The sequence below is a fragment of the Pezoporus flaviventris genome, unplaced genomic scaffold (genome assembly GCF_033815535.1).
Source record: "Pezoporus flaviventris isolate CSIRO_AGI_PZ_B2104156 unplaced genomic scaffold, CSIRO_AGI_Pfla_v1 ptg000031l, whole genome shotgun sequence".
NCBI lineage: Eukaryota > Metazoa > Chordata > Aves > Psittaciformes > Psittacidae > Pezoporus > Pezoporus flaviventris.
In genome coordinates, this window is record NW_026892579.1 from 53,757,295 (window position 1) to 53,776,207 (window position 18,913).

Consider the following 18,913-nt stretch of genomic DNA (forward strand, 5'->3'; position numbering starts at 1 on the left):
TTCCACTTACCATGCAAAACACATTTCGCTTATGGCTCTAAGGCATAATTAGTGTTGTGTGTATGTGTGCATATATATTTTCTCAATTTGGGGCTTTGTTTCAAAGCAGTGTCAGTCTGTTAAGAGTGGCTCTTCTGTAGCATGAGACCAAGGGTGGGTGCTGCACTCATTGAGGCCTGCTAGGAAAATACTGGGGGATCAGACAGAGCAGAGGGAGTGAAACTTCTCTCTGCTTCACAGTGTGACTAGAAGGAGTGGTACCCAGAAGGAACTATTCCCAGAACCACAGGCAGATTTCATTTCAAAGGGAACAGATTGATACTCTGCAGAAGAAAGCCTGGGAACAAAGTAGTGACCCCAGTGTGAATTTCTGTAGTAGACTAGAAATAACCACTACAGCCAAGCAGCACTCTACACAAGAGACCGTGGTCTGAAAAGAGACCATGTTAGCTGCCAAAAGTCCCTCTACATCTGAAAAAAAAACATGCCCAGATCGTTAATGCAGCAGCACAGTAAAAAGATCTTGGGTTTACCGGCATCCCGAAAATAGAACTATTGATAATCTCTTTATCTACCAAAGGGATAAACACCATCACACCTGATGAGCCTGAGTATAGCCATTTTGATGTTTAAAGCCCTGTGTTTGTCCTCTCTTGACTTATCAGGCGCATTCAAGTGAATAACACTGAGTTACCCACATCCCGCTATGCAGTTGGACTGTGTATTACTGTCGAGGTTTGTCTGGAACCTTGAATCATACTGGGCTAGTATAAATTAAGAGACAAAAGACGGTGCTAACAGCATACAAAAGAGTGATACAGATTACAACATCCAACCACATCAGACTTTCCATCCCAGAAGAATGAGGCAATAATACCTGGGTGACCATTAGCATGAGTCTGCAGCAAGGCTCTGTGTCATATCTTTGGATACACAGGAAGACACCTTGCCCTTTCTGCAAGCACACATCTTTAGATAGTGTACCTAATTACAAATACATTTCAGCATTTCACTCAAGTTATATCCTTTTGACTTTAATGTGTGACTGCTACTACATAATTCATAATGTGATTCTCAATAATTTTCAGTCAAGGTTTAAGCAGAAATGTGTCACACTAGGATTATATTATTTATGAGCATAATGTTGGATTTAAGCCAATGACACACCAATAAATTTTATCTCAAAGCCTGACATATCACATGCTGTTTTCTCTGGCTCACAAACAAATAACTACGGCTGTTTCAAAATTACTTACAGTTCAACTCAAATCAGAATTTTTTTGTGATTAGTTCTTATCTTACTTGAAAAAATGATCACATTATTTCTTTCTTGTAGACGCTGAAGTGTTTTTTTTTCCTTCATTTGTAAAGCGTGTCCTGCACAGAAAGCAAAGTCAGGTGGTATTGTAGAAGAAAAATAATCTGGAACAAAATGCTGTCTGGCCCTCTTAAAGGCTGGAGGTTTCACTCTTTTTTAAAGACAAAAGACTTGCATGTGTCTCCCAGAGACACAGAGAGACTGTAGTAGCCAGCATAGACTGACATTGTAATTAATCTAATAATGTGGGCATTGCCCTAACTAGAAGGGTAAATAATGTACCTGGCATATACTGAGACACTGTGGGATTCTGTGAGAAATATTTTAGAAGCAATTCTTCCCAGCTAACCTCAGGCGCTTGAGACAGGGACCTCTACAGTGTGCTTCAGCATGCAGACTTGAACTACACTGAGATCGTTACAAATAGGTGTTCACTTCTGACAAAGCACATCCAAGCTCCCACAGCAGTCAGTGGGGATCCAGGGTTTGGTAATGATACATAAACAAAGGCATCTGGTGTCATCTGAGCTGCCTTCCACATCCTTATGCAGGAGTTCTGCACAGGACTAGCATAAGAGTGGCACACATGACAAAAGGTAGACCTGTGTCATAGGAAGCTGGAGATCAAGGAAGATTATGCATGCACATTACACTTACATTTATCTGCACATGTAATCCCTAAACAACAGTATCTAGTATCATTTGGGATATCCTACATAAACTTACCTGGCTTTTATCTCTGAGTTCAGAAGAGTATGGATCTCCTGTGAGACCTTTATCATCCCTGCCAGACCCTGTGGACATCTCAAATGTCCTCAAAGGACACCTCTAATGGCATAAAATATTTGCAACACATTTATGCGAATGAATCAATTTCCCCTAGTCTAAGCTAGTTGTTTAGACAGCATTCGACAGAACAAGGCACCTACAGAGGGTTATTTATTCCTTTATGTGACAGCTGCTATGAACTGACCTCCAAATGTGTTTTCTCTGACTAGTGAGGAATTCTTGAAGACCACTTCAGATTACATACCTAAAAACTATTGAGATTAATTCCAGCTGGATGAGTGGAGAGGACCAATGAGATCAATATAAAGATCTGGTTGACTTCCCCCAAGATTCAGGAGTGTTTCTGAGCACGCGTATTGCAAGTAGATGCAGATTTTTGTACCTTCAGTTTTAAGCAAGATATCTAATTATATGTTTTTTGAGATCACCAATAACATCATCAGGTGAGAAAAAAAATTTGAAAAGCGGGAAAATTACTCTAAATTATCCCAAACTGAATAACTCAGTAATAAGTAATCCATATTTTTCAGTATAGGACACTATCTGCTCAGTCTCACATCCCCAGCTATAATATTGTCAGTTTGTGACAGCAGTCTTTTAGAGATAAATCCATTAGGATCTGTAAGATGCACTGAGGACACTTTGTGAATGTCACAGTATGTCTAGTACATCTAAAATTATCAAAACAACACAATTTAATCCCTCCAAAAACCTCCTTATATGTTTTTTCTCTCTGCCATTGTAACTACTGACAATTAGCATCACATTTTTCATGGCTGAATACAATAAGTCATCACAGTTCTGTATGTTTTATGCTATGTCACCATGCCCTGTGCTTTATTAACAGGAAGCAAAGGATAAATGCTGATGGTAAATGTGTATGTGTATATATCCCAGCACATAAACACACACATACACACATATATCTCCTGCAAAGCAGCATAAATCTGACGAGGGCACCCTCTAGTCATTAGCAGGATAATTTACTTCTATTTCAAACTTAAACCAACTCAGAATGATGCCAAGCATATGTTCATCCTAGTCATTGATACATCCCTATTTATCATTGGCAAGAAATTACTTCTCTGCAAGGCTTGTTCATTACTGAAGTAATCTAGGTGCTCTGGCTGGCTTTTTGCACAGAAAATAAAACGTATGTTAGAGACATTGGAGATCATTGAGCCTTATCCCAAAAAAATTATCCAAAAAAATTAACTCAGTCTCTTCTACTAATTTCAGTGGGGAAGTCCCCAAAATATAATTAAATGTCTGTTTTAAGGTGAATGATGTTGCCTGAAAAGCTGTAATCTGATTTACTTTTAAAAACCTCTAATGTGCAATACCCCCTCTAAGTGGAAATCACACATGGCTAAATTCTTCATATACCTCAAGAAAGCTGAATTAACATAAGCAAGTCCCTGATGGAGAAGGACAGATACTGTGTTTGAAGGCCACATTACTTTTGTTTTCAGAAGAAAAAAGAAGGAGATGTGGATCCTTTGAAATAAAGAATGTTATGAAGGGTTGTGCTGATCAAGGACAGCTTTCACGTTGCATTAGGGATACTCTTTTGTCCTTTATTAGTGTTTATAGATGTCAGGAAATGTCCTTGGCAAAGACCAAGCAGACCACTGCATTTTGCATTTATCTGGGTCTGTCTTGCTCTGCGATTGGCCACATTCACAACCACAAAGTTGTTGCATGATGTTATCAAATCAGATCACCAGCATTTAATGAGTAATGCCTGTGATATGCATTCAGAGAAACTGAATATCAAGATTTTTTATTTTTAAAAGGCCCCAGAATTATACTTATTTCTGTGATTATCACCTTATTTTACAACAGGCTTAGGGAAAAATTTTCAGTTCAGGCCTTCCCTGGTTAGACTTTTATAACAGAAACATATATATATATATATATGAGTTCCCTGGCAATTGCTTAGAGCTGACATACCCTCTGAGTAGCAAACCAGACCATCATACATCAGGCAAGATTACAAAGAAGATGTTTAGGCACTGGTCGCAATAAGGATGAACCAGGAACAGATAGCAGGGGCAGGGAACTGAGTTGTTTTCAGTTCTCTGGAAAAGGCAACAAAAAGATGCTCTCTGTAAGTCAGCATCTGGAAGATAAAAAAAGAAAATGGGAAACAAGGATATATTTCTTTAATAATGCAAAGGTAAGAACAGGACCAAGTGTTCAAGACCAGGTGGGATGGTACTTTGAGCAACCTGTTCTAGGTTGCTCCCCATGGCAGGGGAGTTGGAACTAGATGATCTTTAACATGCCTTCCAACCCAAACTGTTCTGATTTTATGATTTGGTTCAAGGACAGAGCAGCCAACCCCTGTTTGTTATACAATGTCTTCACAGGTTCATTTTCTTATTCCAGAACTGCAGAAAGTTCATTGTCCATTTTTATACCACCTCGTGAACATAGAACAGCTTTAATGCCTCAGTCTTTTATAAATTCAGCCAATTAGTACACTTCCTTCACTTCTCCAATATGTTTAAAGAGAATTAACATGAGAAACATGAATCGTTCTGAAAGACATACCCTCTGGCTCTTGGATCTTCTACAACATGATCCTTGTAAAACATCTGGTAGTATTGTTGTAGATGTTTCTCCTACAAATTGGATCATAGCACACACACCTGTTTCAATATCATGAAGTCTTACATTCTCTTTCGATAATAATCTTTTCTGACATGGTTTAAATTTTTTTTTTTGGTTTAAAGTTTTCTTTCCTTTCTTTGAGCAACAGAGAAAAATTGTTCTACTTTTACTGTCTATAAAAAAAGTATTTCTCTTGCGGTCCAAACTTTGTTTCCTATGATTTCCTTTTTCTGGCGTAGAGAGCTTATCATAAAAACATAGTAATTGAAAACTCAGTTGGACCAGCACTTCCTAACACACTTCCTTATCTTACATGGCCAGCAGTAGCTGTTTCAGGAACAAGTAAAAGGAATTCTAAATAGAGTGATCAGTTATGAAACACATCATCCCTCTTTCACCTTAAATCATTTTCTTTTAGTTGAAAATTTGCCCCGATCAAGCCTTTATTTGAAAGACTTGAACCACCCAACAGCAGATCTTGTTTGAGGAGCTCAGCTTTCCAATCACATAAGCTACACAGGTCTTGCGTGGTGCCACAATGCAGAGGCAACTGAAAACACCATGTGCAATGGCTGAGAAACCCTTGGCTCTGCTGGGACTAATTGGGCAATCTCGGTGTAATCCTGTTGTAGATTTCAAATAACCTTTGGAAGCAGTGGGAACTGTGGGAGTGCACAGGCTACACCTGAGTCTCAACAGGATATAATAACTCACTCAAAGTACAACAATAGTATGTCTCTATAGAGTTACTATAGAGAACATGCTGCCGTCTAGCAAGTGCAGAGCAAAACTGCCAACTCAGAAATGTCTGTACTTAGATCTTACCAGTTACTTAACATACTACTTCTATCTATATTTTGTTTACAAAAAGGAACCAATTATCCCATTACTGGCCAGTATATCTCAGGCAAATACAACACAATTTAGTCCTGTATTTAAAAAGTGTTATAATTACGTATCTGAACTACTGCCAGATTTTACTATAGGTAAGTAAGAGCCCTTCTATGAACACACCATACACACAACACTTCCTCTTAGAGAAACAAGATAGCATATAAAGCAGAGTGAATTTATAGCTGCTCTGGGAGTCTTCCAATAGCAGTACTCGATAAGAAAAATATGCATTTAAAAGTATTAAATACTGACCAGAAATATCTCTTAGCAAAATACAGCAGTGTGTTTAAATGTGCTTTAAATATGCAAGGAATTACAACAGCACTGATGGATATATTAGTTTACTGAATGATGTATATGTTCTGCAGCTTTGAAGCAATTCTTTTCCTTTTTTACACCTCTATCCAAAAGCTGATATTAATCCTTAAATTGCTTCTTTTCAAATCATTATCAACCCCCTAATGTTTGTTTAGGTTTTGACTTTCGGTTCGGTTTTTGGTCAAAATCAGTCACTACAGGCAAAGTACTTGTGACTGAAAATATCTATGGCCACAAAAATTACAAGAAAGCTATAAAAGCAGGCATTTATTGTAGAGTTTCTACTTTACAAGCCCTAAACATATAACATCTAGAGTTTCATCAGTTTCAGTCACCTAACTAGGGAACACACCCCTCTCTTTACTTCAAGGGACGCAGTGATCCTTGATAGAGCAACTGAGTCTCTAGTGAGGCTGTGAGTGGTGCTCGTGTACCTCCCATACTCTTAATGCTTCAATATTAGCTGGAAACTTCATTAAGAGGTCAGTGGGTGGTTAGCATTAAAAGATTCCCATTAAAGAGTCACCCCCACCCTTGAAATCCAGCTTCTTCACCACTGTAGAAACAAGGGTGCATTTCTTTATTCTAATGAACAATAGGTGTGTATTAGGCAGCTGAATGATCCTTAACAGACAACTGGAGAATCTCAAGATCATTTTAACAGTCTTTTGAAAACTATGAGCTTCTGTTATAAATGGGAAACCTGCAAGAAAAACGACCCATGTGCATTCACCTGTACTTGATCAAAACAAAAAAGTCCTATCATAAAGCAAATAATGCAGCATCAGTAAAAGCATCTCAAAGGATGTTTTGCAGAAGATGGGGCTATGTAATGCAATCTAACTGTATTTTGCGAGCAGGTAAAAGGATTAGTGTTTACAACCCCACATTATGTTTCATAGTGTTAGTTTTAGTGGTGAATCTAAAACTATCCAAGCAGTAGAAAAAAATCACAGCAAGTAGGCTATATCTACAAAACCATATGGTTATTTACCATCTTTTAGCTTTTGTAGATCTTTTAAAGGAAGAGGGATTACTTCTTAGTAACTACAGCTCTTCGAGACTTGTCCCTGTGCAAGCCCAATTAAAAGATTAGGGGGTGTTTCTGGTGAAGAAGGGTGAGAAGCCCTGTCTTGCTAAAGCGAAGGCAGAAAGTCTACTAGCTCAGACTAGCTCAAGTTTCTTCCCCCTACCTTACAGAGTCCTAAAATACAAAGAACTTGCTGTTAACAGGAGTATACAACGATAGGATGAGTAACAGTCTGAGAAGAAGAATTACTAACAGATAATTGTTTTCTTCTTTGAGTGCTTCCTTTCATTCCCATCCACACAGGGCCAGCAAATGCTGCCCCCCTGGAGGTAGCAACAGGTAGCTCCATTTTTCCATATCACATATCAGCATGTGATGCCAATGCCAACAAACGACAACAATTATCATCAGAGTCATGTTTGTATACTATTATATTTCAGGTCTAATAGTAAACCTAAGAACATGTACGTTTTCCATTTATTCACAGCACAGATGGCAGCAGCATGAGTTTTCACCACCTAGCCCAACATTTGCAATCACAGTCTTGTGGAAAACCTAGGGCAATTTAAAAATTATTAAAGTTACCAAGCTTGATATGAATATAATAGAGTTGCTCAGGAATTATTCAAAGTAGGCTGCTTAATATGATTTTGTGCTCTTCCAATAAAATTCCATAGGTAGGATATTCCTTTCTATGAAATTTTAGAAATCATGTCCGGTTAACTGTGAGATAACCAGTAGAAGCACTCACACCAATACCCACCACAAGCACTGGAAAACTGATCTGACCATCCCACAGGAAATAAAGGAGGACCTTTACAAGATTTTAAACAGTGAAGACTTCATCAACTTGAGATTGTACCAGAACTCTCTGACCCTGCCTGCTCTAAGAAATTCCAAGAAGAATCTCTAAATACATCTTGACCTTAAAACCTAAAAAGCAACATACAATCATTTTCTATTAGCTGCAAAAAAAATTTATCAAACAATCTCTTATTCCACACCTCCAAGAATTCTTTTATGTTCCGAAAACCCACAGACAAGGGGATACTGGCAGAAAGACAATAGTGGATTAGAGGAACTCTGAAGAGAACTTGAAGAAATCATGACCGCAACTGAACAGTGTCATCCACAAACCCTTTCTCCTTTTTTGCTACATACAAAAGCTATGTTTCTTTGCAGTCATCAATTGATAAGATAGTTTTTGGAGTAATAAATGATCTTACTGGAATTATCACACAATTTGGGAATTTTTATGGAACAAAATATGGGTTCAAAACTTCTGTTTGTTTAATTAAGAAAATACTTTTAGTATACCTTTTTTGGGGGACGGACCTCTCAATCACCTTGTAGTCATTAGAAAACGGCAATAGCAGCCCAGAATCTAAAACTCTCAGGACTCGGGCTGAAATTAAGAAATTTGGCAGGCAGTAACATTATACAGCTTAGAGCTTTTATTTTAAAACTGATGTCTTACCAAATAAAGCCATCTGTGTTCCCTCTGGGAAAGGTTCTACCGTTCTGTTTCCATTGACATGATGTTTATCTAGAAAGGGGAAAAAAAAAAGTAAAAATGTAACAGAATATACGCTTTGCATAAACCAACAGGTTTTTTTTCTTACGGTTCTACTGAAACCTGAAGTCAGATTTTTGAAAGCCGACCTGTACAATTCACTATAGTGTGAATAGTGGATAGTGAGAAACACACACAACAACACCTTACTCCCCCACTCCCATTTTCCCTAGCTCACCTTCCTGGCTGATCTTCAGGCTTATAGGCTGTGTCTCACATTTTTTTCCCCATTCCTCACTGCTGTGCCATGTTTTGCCCTTTATTACATACATTTTGCCAGAACTGGCTGATCCAGTTGGGCCTGACACAGGGCAACCCCGGTTTCCTCCTCAAAGAGGACACCCCTGCAACCCTCCCACTACCAAAACCTGGACATTTACACCCAATACAACCAGCAATCTGTTCGCTAAAATGAACATTTTACCAACACACTGTAATGCCATACCCGCTCATGACAGTTTGTCCTTTACAGCCGTCACTCCTCAGGCTGTTTTAAAACTGTTAAATAACTGTCGCCATTGGAAACAACAGTAACAGAACAAACATAACTGCTCTTCCATTAACCAATGTTTAATGAAGAAGGGGAGAGGTGCACAAAATGCAAAACAAAACCCATCCTGCAATAGCCCTCAGTGACTTGGAGTCAGCGGCCCCAGCACCTTCCATCTTCCACCAGGTCTCTGCAATGGAGATGTTTTCCCCAGAGGACACTTCCTCTATGTTTTGGACAGATTTCTTCCATTTTTCTTTGAAAATTTGAGGCATGACACAAAATTAGCAAAATATCACCCACTATTTTAATGGAAATTGAAAAGTTGGCCCATTTGAAGTTTACTGTAGTAAACAGTCCTTTTCCACCACCATGGCTACCTACTCACAGGTGAAATACCATCTTTTCTACGGAGCAGCTGGGATCTGGGAAATCTGGCCTGCCAAAGCAAATGGATGAGCTACAGGATCATGAGCTGAGGCTTAAGACTAAGTTATATATCCTCACACAAGTATACAGGAGGACATAAGACAGAACACCTATGCAAAGCATTGCACAAAATCCAAATCAAGAATGAGACTTTCAGCCTTAAGGAATTCAAAGCTTACAGGGAAATGCAATATTCTGGCATCGCTGGTGCTCATAAGGATTATTTCTATCCAGTAAAGTAGTAGAAGCCTGGGTTTACTCCTTCCATGACAAGATGGCTCCCAAGGACTAGAAGCTGCTCAGTTTCCAAACTAAACAATACATTCTTCACATCCTAATGCACTTCTTTTTCATCCCAGTGTACTTTCCTCAGCATAAGGAAAATGTAATAATATAGGCTTATCACTACTGTATAATCAGGGTTGTGCATATAACCTCAAAGGGTTGAATTTATAACCTGGAAAAGAGCTCTACAACCTCCAAATAAAATACACATATGTACAACAGAATATTTCCAATCCTTTCCACTAGCATGACCGCATTCATTGCTTGATCACTAAGATTTATTTCAACAATAGCAGAAAGAAAATTGCCTGAAATTAAAATACAGGTTTCTGTACACAAAATACTTTCCAGGGAGAAAACCAAGAGGTTTTCTCAGCATGTGCATTATTTTATTTCCTGTTGAACAGAAACTGGTGAGGAATAAACCAGGTCAAATTAAGAACATGGGACTGCCTTGTGAGTTCTCTGAAAGCAATATTTTTCATTAGCAGGGAGGCATAGCACAGTACTAATCCCAGCTGGCATCAAACATTTATCAACAGTCAATGAGAAAGGAAAATCAGGGTTATCTGCCACTGGAGCAGGAAGTGCCATGGAGTCAATCGTTTGCATTTGGGAGGATTGAATGTTCACACCTCACAAGCCAAGAGAGGGGTTTTAGGAAGGAAATTGTTGGGAGGTTCCAGAGTGGGAGTACTATGACCAGTGCCATACAAGGTTTTAACCTCATTAGCTATAGCTTGTATTACTAACATGATCTACAGCCATCCGAGATGAGTGAACAGTCAGAAAAATTATGAAACATCATGCAAGATCAAATCAACTAACTCTGCCCTATTCCAGATAGCTGCCTTCATTTAAAGAGTGAATGACATACATGATGTATGAAATAGTTATCATTTCAAATGGTGAGGCTTTCAATATATTAAAATTAAACTTTTAGAAGTAAGACAGGCTTGAATGAAAGTAATATTTTCAGAGTTCTCAAGTTGTCTTCCAATGTCTTTATACTTTTGTTTTGAAGATCACAGCCAGATAATGCATTTTCTTGTCATATGTACTTTGTTTTACCATTTTTCTAGTATTCCCTGCACCTTGCCTAAATACACTAAACAGCAAAAAAAAGGACTTTCACAAAACTTACATTCAACCTTGAGACAAAAGTATCAGCACAGAAGTATAAACAGTGTCTAAACAACGGCAATGTTCAAAGAACACTGCACTTTGGGGCTTTTTAGAGAACAGTTTGTCTTGTGAAATCATAAGCTTTAATTCTCACAGACTAATTGGATTGAGTAGCCCCAGAAGAAAAAAATTAGGAGGACTTTCCCTGTAACTTGCCAACAGAAGTAACAAATTACTCTTCCAAGATCATCATCATTTCAGAGACAAGGACTTACAAAAAATAATATATAACCTCATGTTACAGAGGCATGCAAAGATTATCAGGGAACACTGATAAAAGAACTATGAGAAATTAACTTCAGCTTCCTAATGGTGAAAGCAACATTTTTGACAAGGTTCATCCTTCAGTATACTACAACACTATTCAGCCATTTGGAAACTGGGAGGACATGGATGTCTTTATGCATTTTCTTAACCTTCTTGATCCTCAAGGTTTCAACAGGAAGCCAATTGGTAAGGAATGATTTTTTTATGTCTGTTTTACTGATATTCAAGCTGGCAGCATTTTCAGGAATGTTAATTCACAAACAAACAACAGGGGACTTCTTGTGAAAACTGCCGAAAGTTGCTCCATCCTCAACTGCAAAAACTCTCTACCATTTTTCAAACTAAGCCTGAGAGATATCTGCAACATACTTTGCTCCCTGCTGAACAGAACTAGCATGCGCTGAAAGCAGCACATATCCTAGAGGTCTTAACATTCAACTTTAGCTTCAGGCAAAGTCTGCTTTAGACGGGTGCAGTGCCTAGCCTGCCCTCCTTAGATTCTTTGGGTTTTTTATAGAAATAATCCTTCACAGATCCTCTGTATCTGTGAAACAGCATAATGTACGGGAAGATAATCAGAAGTTGCTAAACAGGTCCTCAGTTTTTCTTCAGATTATTCAGTCTCTGCAGCTTATCCCTCAACAGTTTTTAACATAGTGCTACAATTGCCCTTTGCTAAAGATTCTCTAACTTCAAGTTCTGTCCACACGTGGATTAGGCTGTTTCTGCACTAGTAAACTATTAAAATAAACAAGTCATATCTAGAAACTATTTGAGAGTGTTAATTAACCTATGAAATCCTGTTAGATCCTGTTAGCAATCCTGTTAGATCCTGTTAGCAATCCTGCTAGCAATTTACCCACACGGACAATCAACTTCCAGTGCCTGGACCTGTTCTCTGGCACATTTTAATTTATTAGCATACACTTCATTTATCCTCACAGTTCTATGTATGTCAGTGGTATCGCACCTGTAATAGATAAATTTAACAGAAGATGTTCCAATGAGGAAGTTTTATAAAAAATACTTCCTTTCAAACTAGCCTGACTTTGGTCCTAAGCAGATTTGCTGTTCCCTGGGCCATAAGGCCAGAAGAAATGTAAAGTTCAGTTAAATAAAAATTCACTGCCATTAAGCTAGATTCCTAATAAAGCCATTGCTACAAAAGTTATAGCACATATCAGACCTTTAAGAGAATAAAACTTGCAATGATTAGAGGCTGAGGTTTGTGCTTCTTTTTTACATGTGTGAAATCAAAGCACTGCTCTAATGTAGAGCAGCCAGTCACTCATAGGCAAAATCCTCTCTCACAGTAGAACAGATGAAATGGAAGTTGTACCACAATGAAATCAGCAACAGCAAGCCAACACAAGGCATTTTGCGTAAGTGACGATATCCAAGGGAAACTCTAGGTTAAGATACCCACAGTCATTAATGAACATGAGTTCTCTATTTGTGGACCCAAATTAAGCTGCTTAAGAAAGATTTGGCTTTCAGAGAATGCTGATCCAGCACTGACTCAAAATCGGAAATGTTCTGGTCTCAAAATATTCAATCTCAAGCAATCAGAGTAAAGATTTGAGGATATTTATTTTTTATTATAAAGAGATTCATATGTTCTTCATATTTATCTTTTGATTTTGAAACCATTAGGGAATATTTAGACTACATATCCAAACTTGTTTTATCAGAGCAGCCAGAAAGTTATTATTTTTAAATGAAAACTGAGATTCTCACATAATCAAATTAATCCAGGAGTAGGGGTCATATTTATACACAAGGACTGTTAATTTTCTGTGGTAAGCACAGACAGGAATTGAATTGAAAATAGCTGATTAACTGATTAGCATGAGCCTACTCCATCTCGTACCAGCACAAACATGATGGGTACATGGGGAAAGGAGGAGGAAGAGGGATGATGAGGTGAGGGAGGAAATTTCTAAAGCAAATCAGCTACTGCCTGAATGACTCCCTTCTCCTTTATGTTTTGCTCAGACTCCTTTTCCTACATTTTCCATCACACCACCCTGGTGGAGGTTTTTTCTCCTCTGGTTACAGCAAACAACTGTCTATGTAGCTAGAACACTGAGAGCCTGGAAATACCATACAGATAACAGAGAAAGCACGTATGGGGATATAAGAATTTTGTAAACAGTTCTAAAAATAACTTGGTAATTATTATTTCCAAACATGGCATATAAGTCATAATATATATCATAAGAGTTGCAAGATGGGCACCAAAGAAACAGAAAAGCACAGCTCACTTTGCAAAGTGTTAGCTGTGTATGGCATGTGCATATAATATTTACATTATATTTATAAAATATTTAAATAATATATTTATATAATACGTTAACAAAGCTTTGGAGGCAATAAAGGGCATAAAACTTAGAGCCAGGGCTGCATGAAAAAGACTGCTTTCATCTAAATAAAGAGGGGTGAAGAAAATGTTCAGCATTGAATAAGCAAGTTATTTAAATGCTTCCTAAATTTTGGCTGTGAGAGGAGCATGTCATCCACAGTCACAACTCCACCTCTCTAAAGCAAAATAATGAAAACTAGGATGACAGACACTATTTGAAAACTCATAACATGAAGACAGACTGATGGCATTTCACTGTAACCCACAGCTGCTATGTTCTGTAATTTAAAAATTCGGTGAATGCCCAAATTTAACTTCAGTGTTGGAGTTAGCACGCCCCAGAAAGACCACAGTAGAATGAATGCGACCATGTGAAGACATCAGGTTCATTGCTCCTGTGATGGCCGAGGAAGTTTACTACTTTAGGAGAAGATAGAATTATCAGTAGCGGGGAAACCAATGTAGCAACAAATTTAACCTGCAGCACAAGACAAGTGAAGTGCCTTGTGAGAAGTAAGACATTCAGTGAAAGCTCCTCATGGCATGATTGGTAACCCACTGTGAGATACAGGGGCTATCAGGCCTGATCATCCCCCACTGTTTTTTCATATAACACTTTTTACTGCTGTGCACCATCAATATACAGTACATAATTGAAGGCCAGTGGGTTTCTTTTCTGTCCTGTAAACAAGAAATTATCTCATTGTATTCCCAGTGAAAGACCGTGACATTTAGAAAAAAATTGGTATAAGTTTGGCAGTGCAGGGTTACCATTTAACATGTAATGAGTAAAAGGTCTGTATGTGCCATCAAAGAGAGGAAATCCTAAGCTAAAGAAGATTAAATAGCAAAAATAAGGACTTCACTGCCCTTGAGTAAAAGTTCAATACAGGTGACTCATGAAAACTCAGCTCAAAGGAAGCAAAATCAGCCTTACTTACCAGTATTTTCCAAACAAGTATTTTCTTTTTAATTTAACCATTTAATTTAAGCAGTACCTGTCAACAGAGGATGAACCAAATACCTGTTCGTTTTTCCAAATAATGATATCCTCTACAGTACTCTATTGAAGTCTTATGCTACTCCACTGAAGTCTACAAGTAGCACTTAATTGATTATCAGTGAACCAACATTACTATAATATGTATGAACAGGCTACATGGCCTGTGGAATTAAAAGACAGTAAAAACTGTATTATTCACATTTCCAAGTAAAAAACTTCCTCAATATCCTCAAAACAGGGCTCCATTTCAGTATGGGGCTTTATTGCACTTGTACCTAAAATGAGGCACCTGAGAAAATTACCTGATTCTGAAAACTTCTGGGCTTACAGAATTTCTATTAACTTCACCAAAAGCCACAACTGGCCAGTACTTTTGAAAAGGAGGCCAATCATTTATATACCTAAATACAAACCTTGAGGCTTGACTTTTTAAATCTAAGAAGGTTTCATTTTATTTTCACTCTACCCCTCTTAAATTTTTAACAGTAACCATTATAATTTTTTTTTGTAATTGCTAAATCTCTGATAAATCTTTTAACAATTGATTCATCCAATTTTAGCTCAATCTGACTAAATTCTGGTTTGAAAGCCTAACTGTCACAGAGCCAGAACCTTTCCTTTTTTGTCCTATCATTCTCAGTAGGCATGACTGATAGTTTGATCAAAACAGTTATTTGGCTTGCTTTGTCAGTTATTCTAAGAGTAAGCCTGACAGATCTTTCAGACAAAAGCATAAATGCAAAACTTTTCACCATTTACCTATTTTATAGCCCAGAAGATATTTCCTTAAAAAAAAAAGAAATAGTTGTCTAATACGGTATCTGATGTGTATGCCTGTTGTTATATGAGTGCTTTAGGGTCACTTGAAAAATGACTGTCAAAGGTATTAGCAAGAGTAGTTTTAATATGATCTATAAAGGTACAACTTAACAGAATTCAATGGCAAGGTTCATGCTGTTATTTATTACATGGATGAAGCATATAAAGGAAAATAGAGGTAAAATTGAGCTAAAGATGATTGATAGAGTGACAGAAAGCACAAAGGGTAAGGGAGACCCTCTCATTGAGTCACGAGGTTCAGAATACACCCCCTTGCTTTCTAAACTCCTGATGGAACACAGGTGTGGCTGGATCTAGTCTTAGTCTCCAACTTGGTCAATAGCTCATGTCTAATGGAATATATAAAGGAAAATCAAAGTGGAATCAAGCTAAAATGATTCACTGAACGTCAAAAGGGTATGGGGGACCCTCTCATTGAATCAAGAGGTTTACATTGGACCCCCTTGCAAAGGAGTTATGCATGAGTCAAATTATGTTATATATAAAGATTTTAGAAACTGTACAAGGATAGGATTGTTCCAGTCATTACTGTTGAAACAGATCCTTACTTCTTCAAAGAGAGGGGAAATCTTTCCCCTTATTAACATCTGTCTTTTTTCCCAAGATCTCCTGGATCATAAAAAATGCTTTTGAGATGTTTGCACAATGATCTGGGAAGGACAGAGGGGAGGAAGTTTGCAGGTAGTGCTGCCAAAGGAATAGGTATTACCCAATTATCTAAATCCCCTTGTTTCCAACCTGAACTGTCTAAACCCAACCGTTCATCCCTGTCCCTGGAAGTGGAGTCTCTCATCATCATTTTTAGGATTTCAAAAAGCTACTCAATGGAAAAACCCATGAAAGCATAGCTTCACCAGGGCATGCTCTTAGAGGGTGAGGGCTGCTCTACTTCAGGCCTCTGGGAAGCTAATAGTAGTATTAGATGTGCAATTTATGGCAGAATTTTGTCCATAAATTCTTAATAGCTGTTGATGAAATAGAAGCTCTTCTTTATTTAATCCTCACTTGAAGTATTGTGTGCAGTTCTGGTGTCCTCAACATAAAAAGGACATGGAACTGTGGAACAAGTCCAGAGAAGGGCCATGAGGATGATCAGGGGACTGGAGCACCTCCCGTATGAAGACAGGCTGAGGAAGTCGGGGCTGTTCAGCCTGGAGAAGAGAAGGCTGCGTGGAGACCTCATAGCAGCCTTCCAGTATCTGAAGGGGGCCTATAGGGATGCTGGGGATGGACTACTCATTAGGGACTGTAGTGACAGGATAAGGGCTAAAACTTAAACAGGGGATGTTTAGATTGGATATAAGGAGGAAATTATTTTCTGTTAGGGTGGTGAGGCACTAGAATGGGCTGCCCAAGGAAGGTGTGAATGCTCCATCCCTGGCGGTGTTCAAGGCCAGGTTGGACAGAGCCTTGGGTGACACGGTTTAGTGTGAGGTGTCCCTGCCCGTGGCAGGGGGTTTGGAACTTGATCTTAAGGTCCTTTCCAACCCTAACTATTCCATGATTCTATGATTTTCAGGTCTAGTTCAATGAGCAAAACTGTCAGTTCTGCAAGCTCCTGTGTAATAAGCAAATCTAATGTTGTATCAGATGAAATCCAAAGTGTTACGTTTCAAATCCCTTTGTCTCCCAAAGGATATTTTCAGCAAAGGTACATTGCTCCCTGAACCCAGCCATTTCTGTTTCCAACTCTGACGTGTTATTTTGGTTCTCTGCATTGGCAGAGAGATGGTGTATGTGATCTATTGGGTCTCTTTCACCTCCCATTCCTCTACTTCCATCCTCCATCAGTGATTAGAGATCAGCTGTCAACTCATTATGAATTAAAAAGAGAGGTCAACTACGTAATGGTAATGTACTGCCTACAACTATTTGTAGTATTGTGTTATTGTTCTCACATGGTGGTTCCCAGCTATTATTAACAAAGCATGGTATCATTCCATGGAAAACATTAATTACAAATTTTGTGGAAAAAATAAATAGCTTCACTTACTAAAATAGGTCAGGAAAGAGTGGTAGCTGAAAACAGTTTTGTAATGTATTCTGGAGATGATGTCTCACAAAGTGACACAGTGTGTTCTGCTGCATCCATTCTATCAAACAGATTACAACACAGAAACTGATTGATGCTGCAAAATGTGATGCGTCCTAGCACAGTGTGTCAGTTCAGACTCCAAAACACATGGAATCCTCAAAAAACATAGGTTCTGTTTAATGAACAAAGGCGAGATTATCGCTCACTGATATTCTTCTGCAGTTTTTACTGGGAAATGTACCAACAGGAATGACAGGAAAATCGGTTACTGAAAAGGAAAATGAAGTCATTTCTTAGAAGAAGGCAATGGAGATGCAGAGGAGGAGAAATAGCTACTTTGAAAATTCCAATCTACCATGGTTTGCAGATTAGTGGCTAAACAGCTGTGCCTGTGTCTGTGTGACTGTGCTGATAGGCAGCAGCTTGTCTCACAGCTACAGACCACAAGGGAAAAAGGCTGTGCAGCATGAACATACAGGCTGCAAAGTCAGAGGAGACTGCATATGCAAAAGGAAAAACAGGCTAAAGAATGGTGGGGGGTGGGAGTAAAATATGAGGATCAGGGATATATTAAATGTATAATAAAAGGAAAGTATCCTAGAAGCTACAATAACAGACTTACTGCTTTCAAGGACACAAAGCCATGTACCACTGAGTGGTTGAAGGAACAGGGGCTGTTTAGCCTGAAGAAAAGGAGGTCCAGGGGAGATGTTAATCATTTTCAACTGCTACAGGTTGTAGGGAGGTGCGGTCAGTCTCTTCTCCCAAGTAACAAGTGATAGGACAAGAGGAAACGGCCTGAAGTTGTGCCAGGGGATGTTTAGATTAGATGTTAGGAGACATTTATTCATGGAAAGGGATGTCAAGCGCTGGAACAGGCTGCCGAGGGCGGTGGTGGAGTCACCCATCCATGGATGTACTTAAGAGGCATGTATAGGTGGTACCTGGACACCCAGTTTAGTGGTGGGCTTGGAAGTGCTCGGTTAATGGTTGTACTCGATTATCTTGCAGGTCTTTTGCAGTCTAAATGATTTTACAATTCTATGACTATGTGACTTCCACATACAGAGAGTACATGAGACCTAGATACATAAGAGTGCTCACAACCTGACTGTACCCATGTGTGCTGCTTGATATATTTTCTGATTCTATAGGCCAGGTGTTTATCTATTGAGTTTTGGAGTAGACACATGGAAATTAAATTAAATATGCTTAAATTGGGATTCACGCCACTGGCTTTAGTCATCTACAATTGGTATTTACATCTGAGTATTCAGCCTTGGATCCTTCTGTACTCTCAAAAGAACCAGCCACTTCTATGGTGATTCATCTCACACATTTTGGATGTTTTCTTCAGAATAATATGAATCATATTTAAAAATGTCAATTTCTGAGCACTGATTATAGGGAAACTAGTGACAACCACAGATAAATTCCACCTATATCACCTGCAGTAATATCATTGATATTTATGATCTG

The 18,913-nt window shown here is 38.5% G+C and overlaps 1 protein-coding gene across 4 annotated transcripts in view; it reads right to left on the minus strand.

Annotated features, from left to right (window-relative positions):
- The window catches only part of MSRA (methionine sulfoxide reductase A), a 277,959-nt gene that overhangs the window by 160,805 nt on the left and 98,241 nt on the right, over positions 1-18,913 (minus strand). For 3 of the 4 annotated variants that reach the window (XM_061461157.1, XM_061461160.1, XM_061461159.1), the window contains exon 2: positions 8,443-8,511. The exons of the other annotated variant lie outside the window; for it this stretch is intronic. In XM_061461157.1, coding sequence (XP_061317141.1) covers positions 8,443-8,511 — 69 coding nt within the window. The remainder of the gene's footprint in view (positions 1-8,442; positions 8,512-18,913) is intronic. 4 annotated transcript variants of the gene reach the window in all.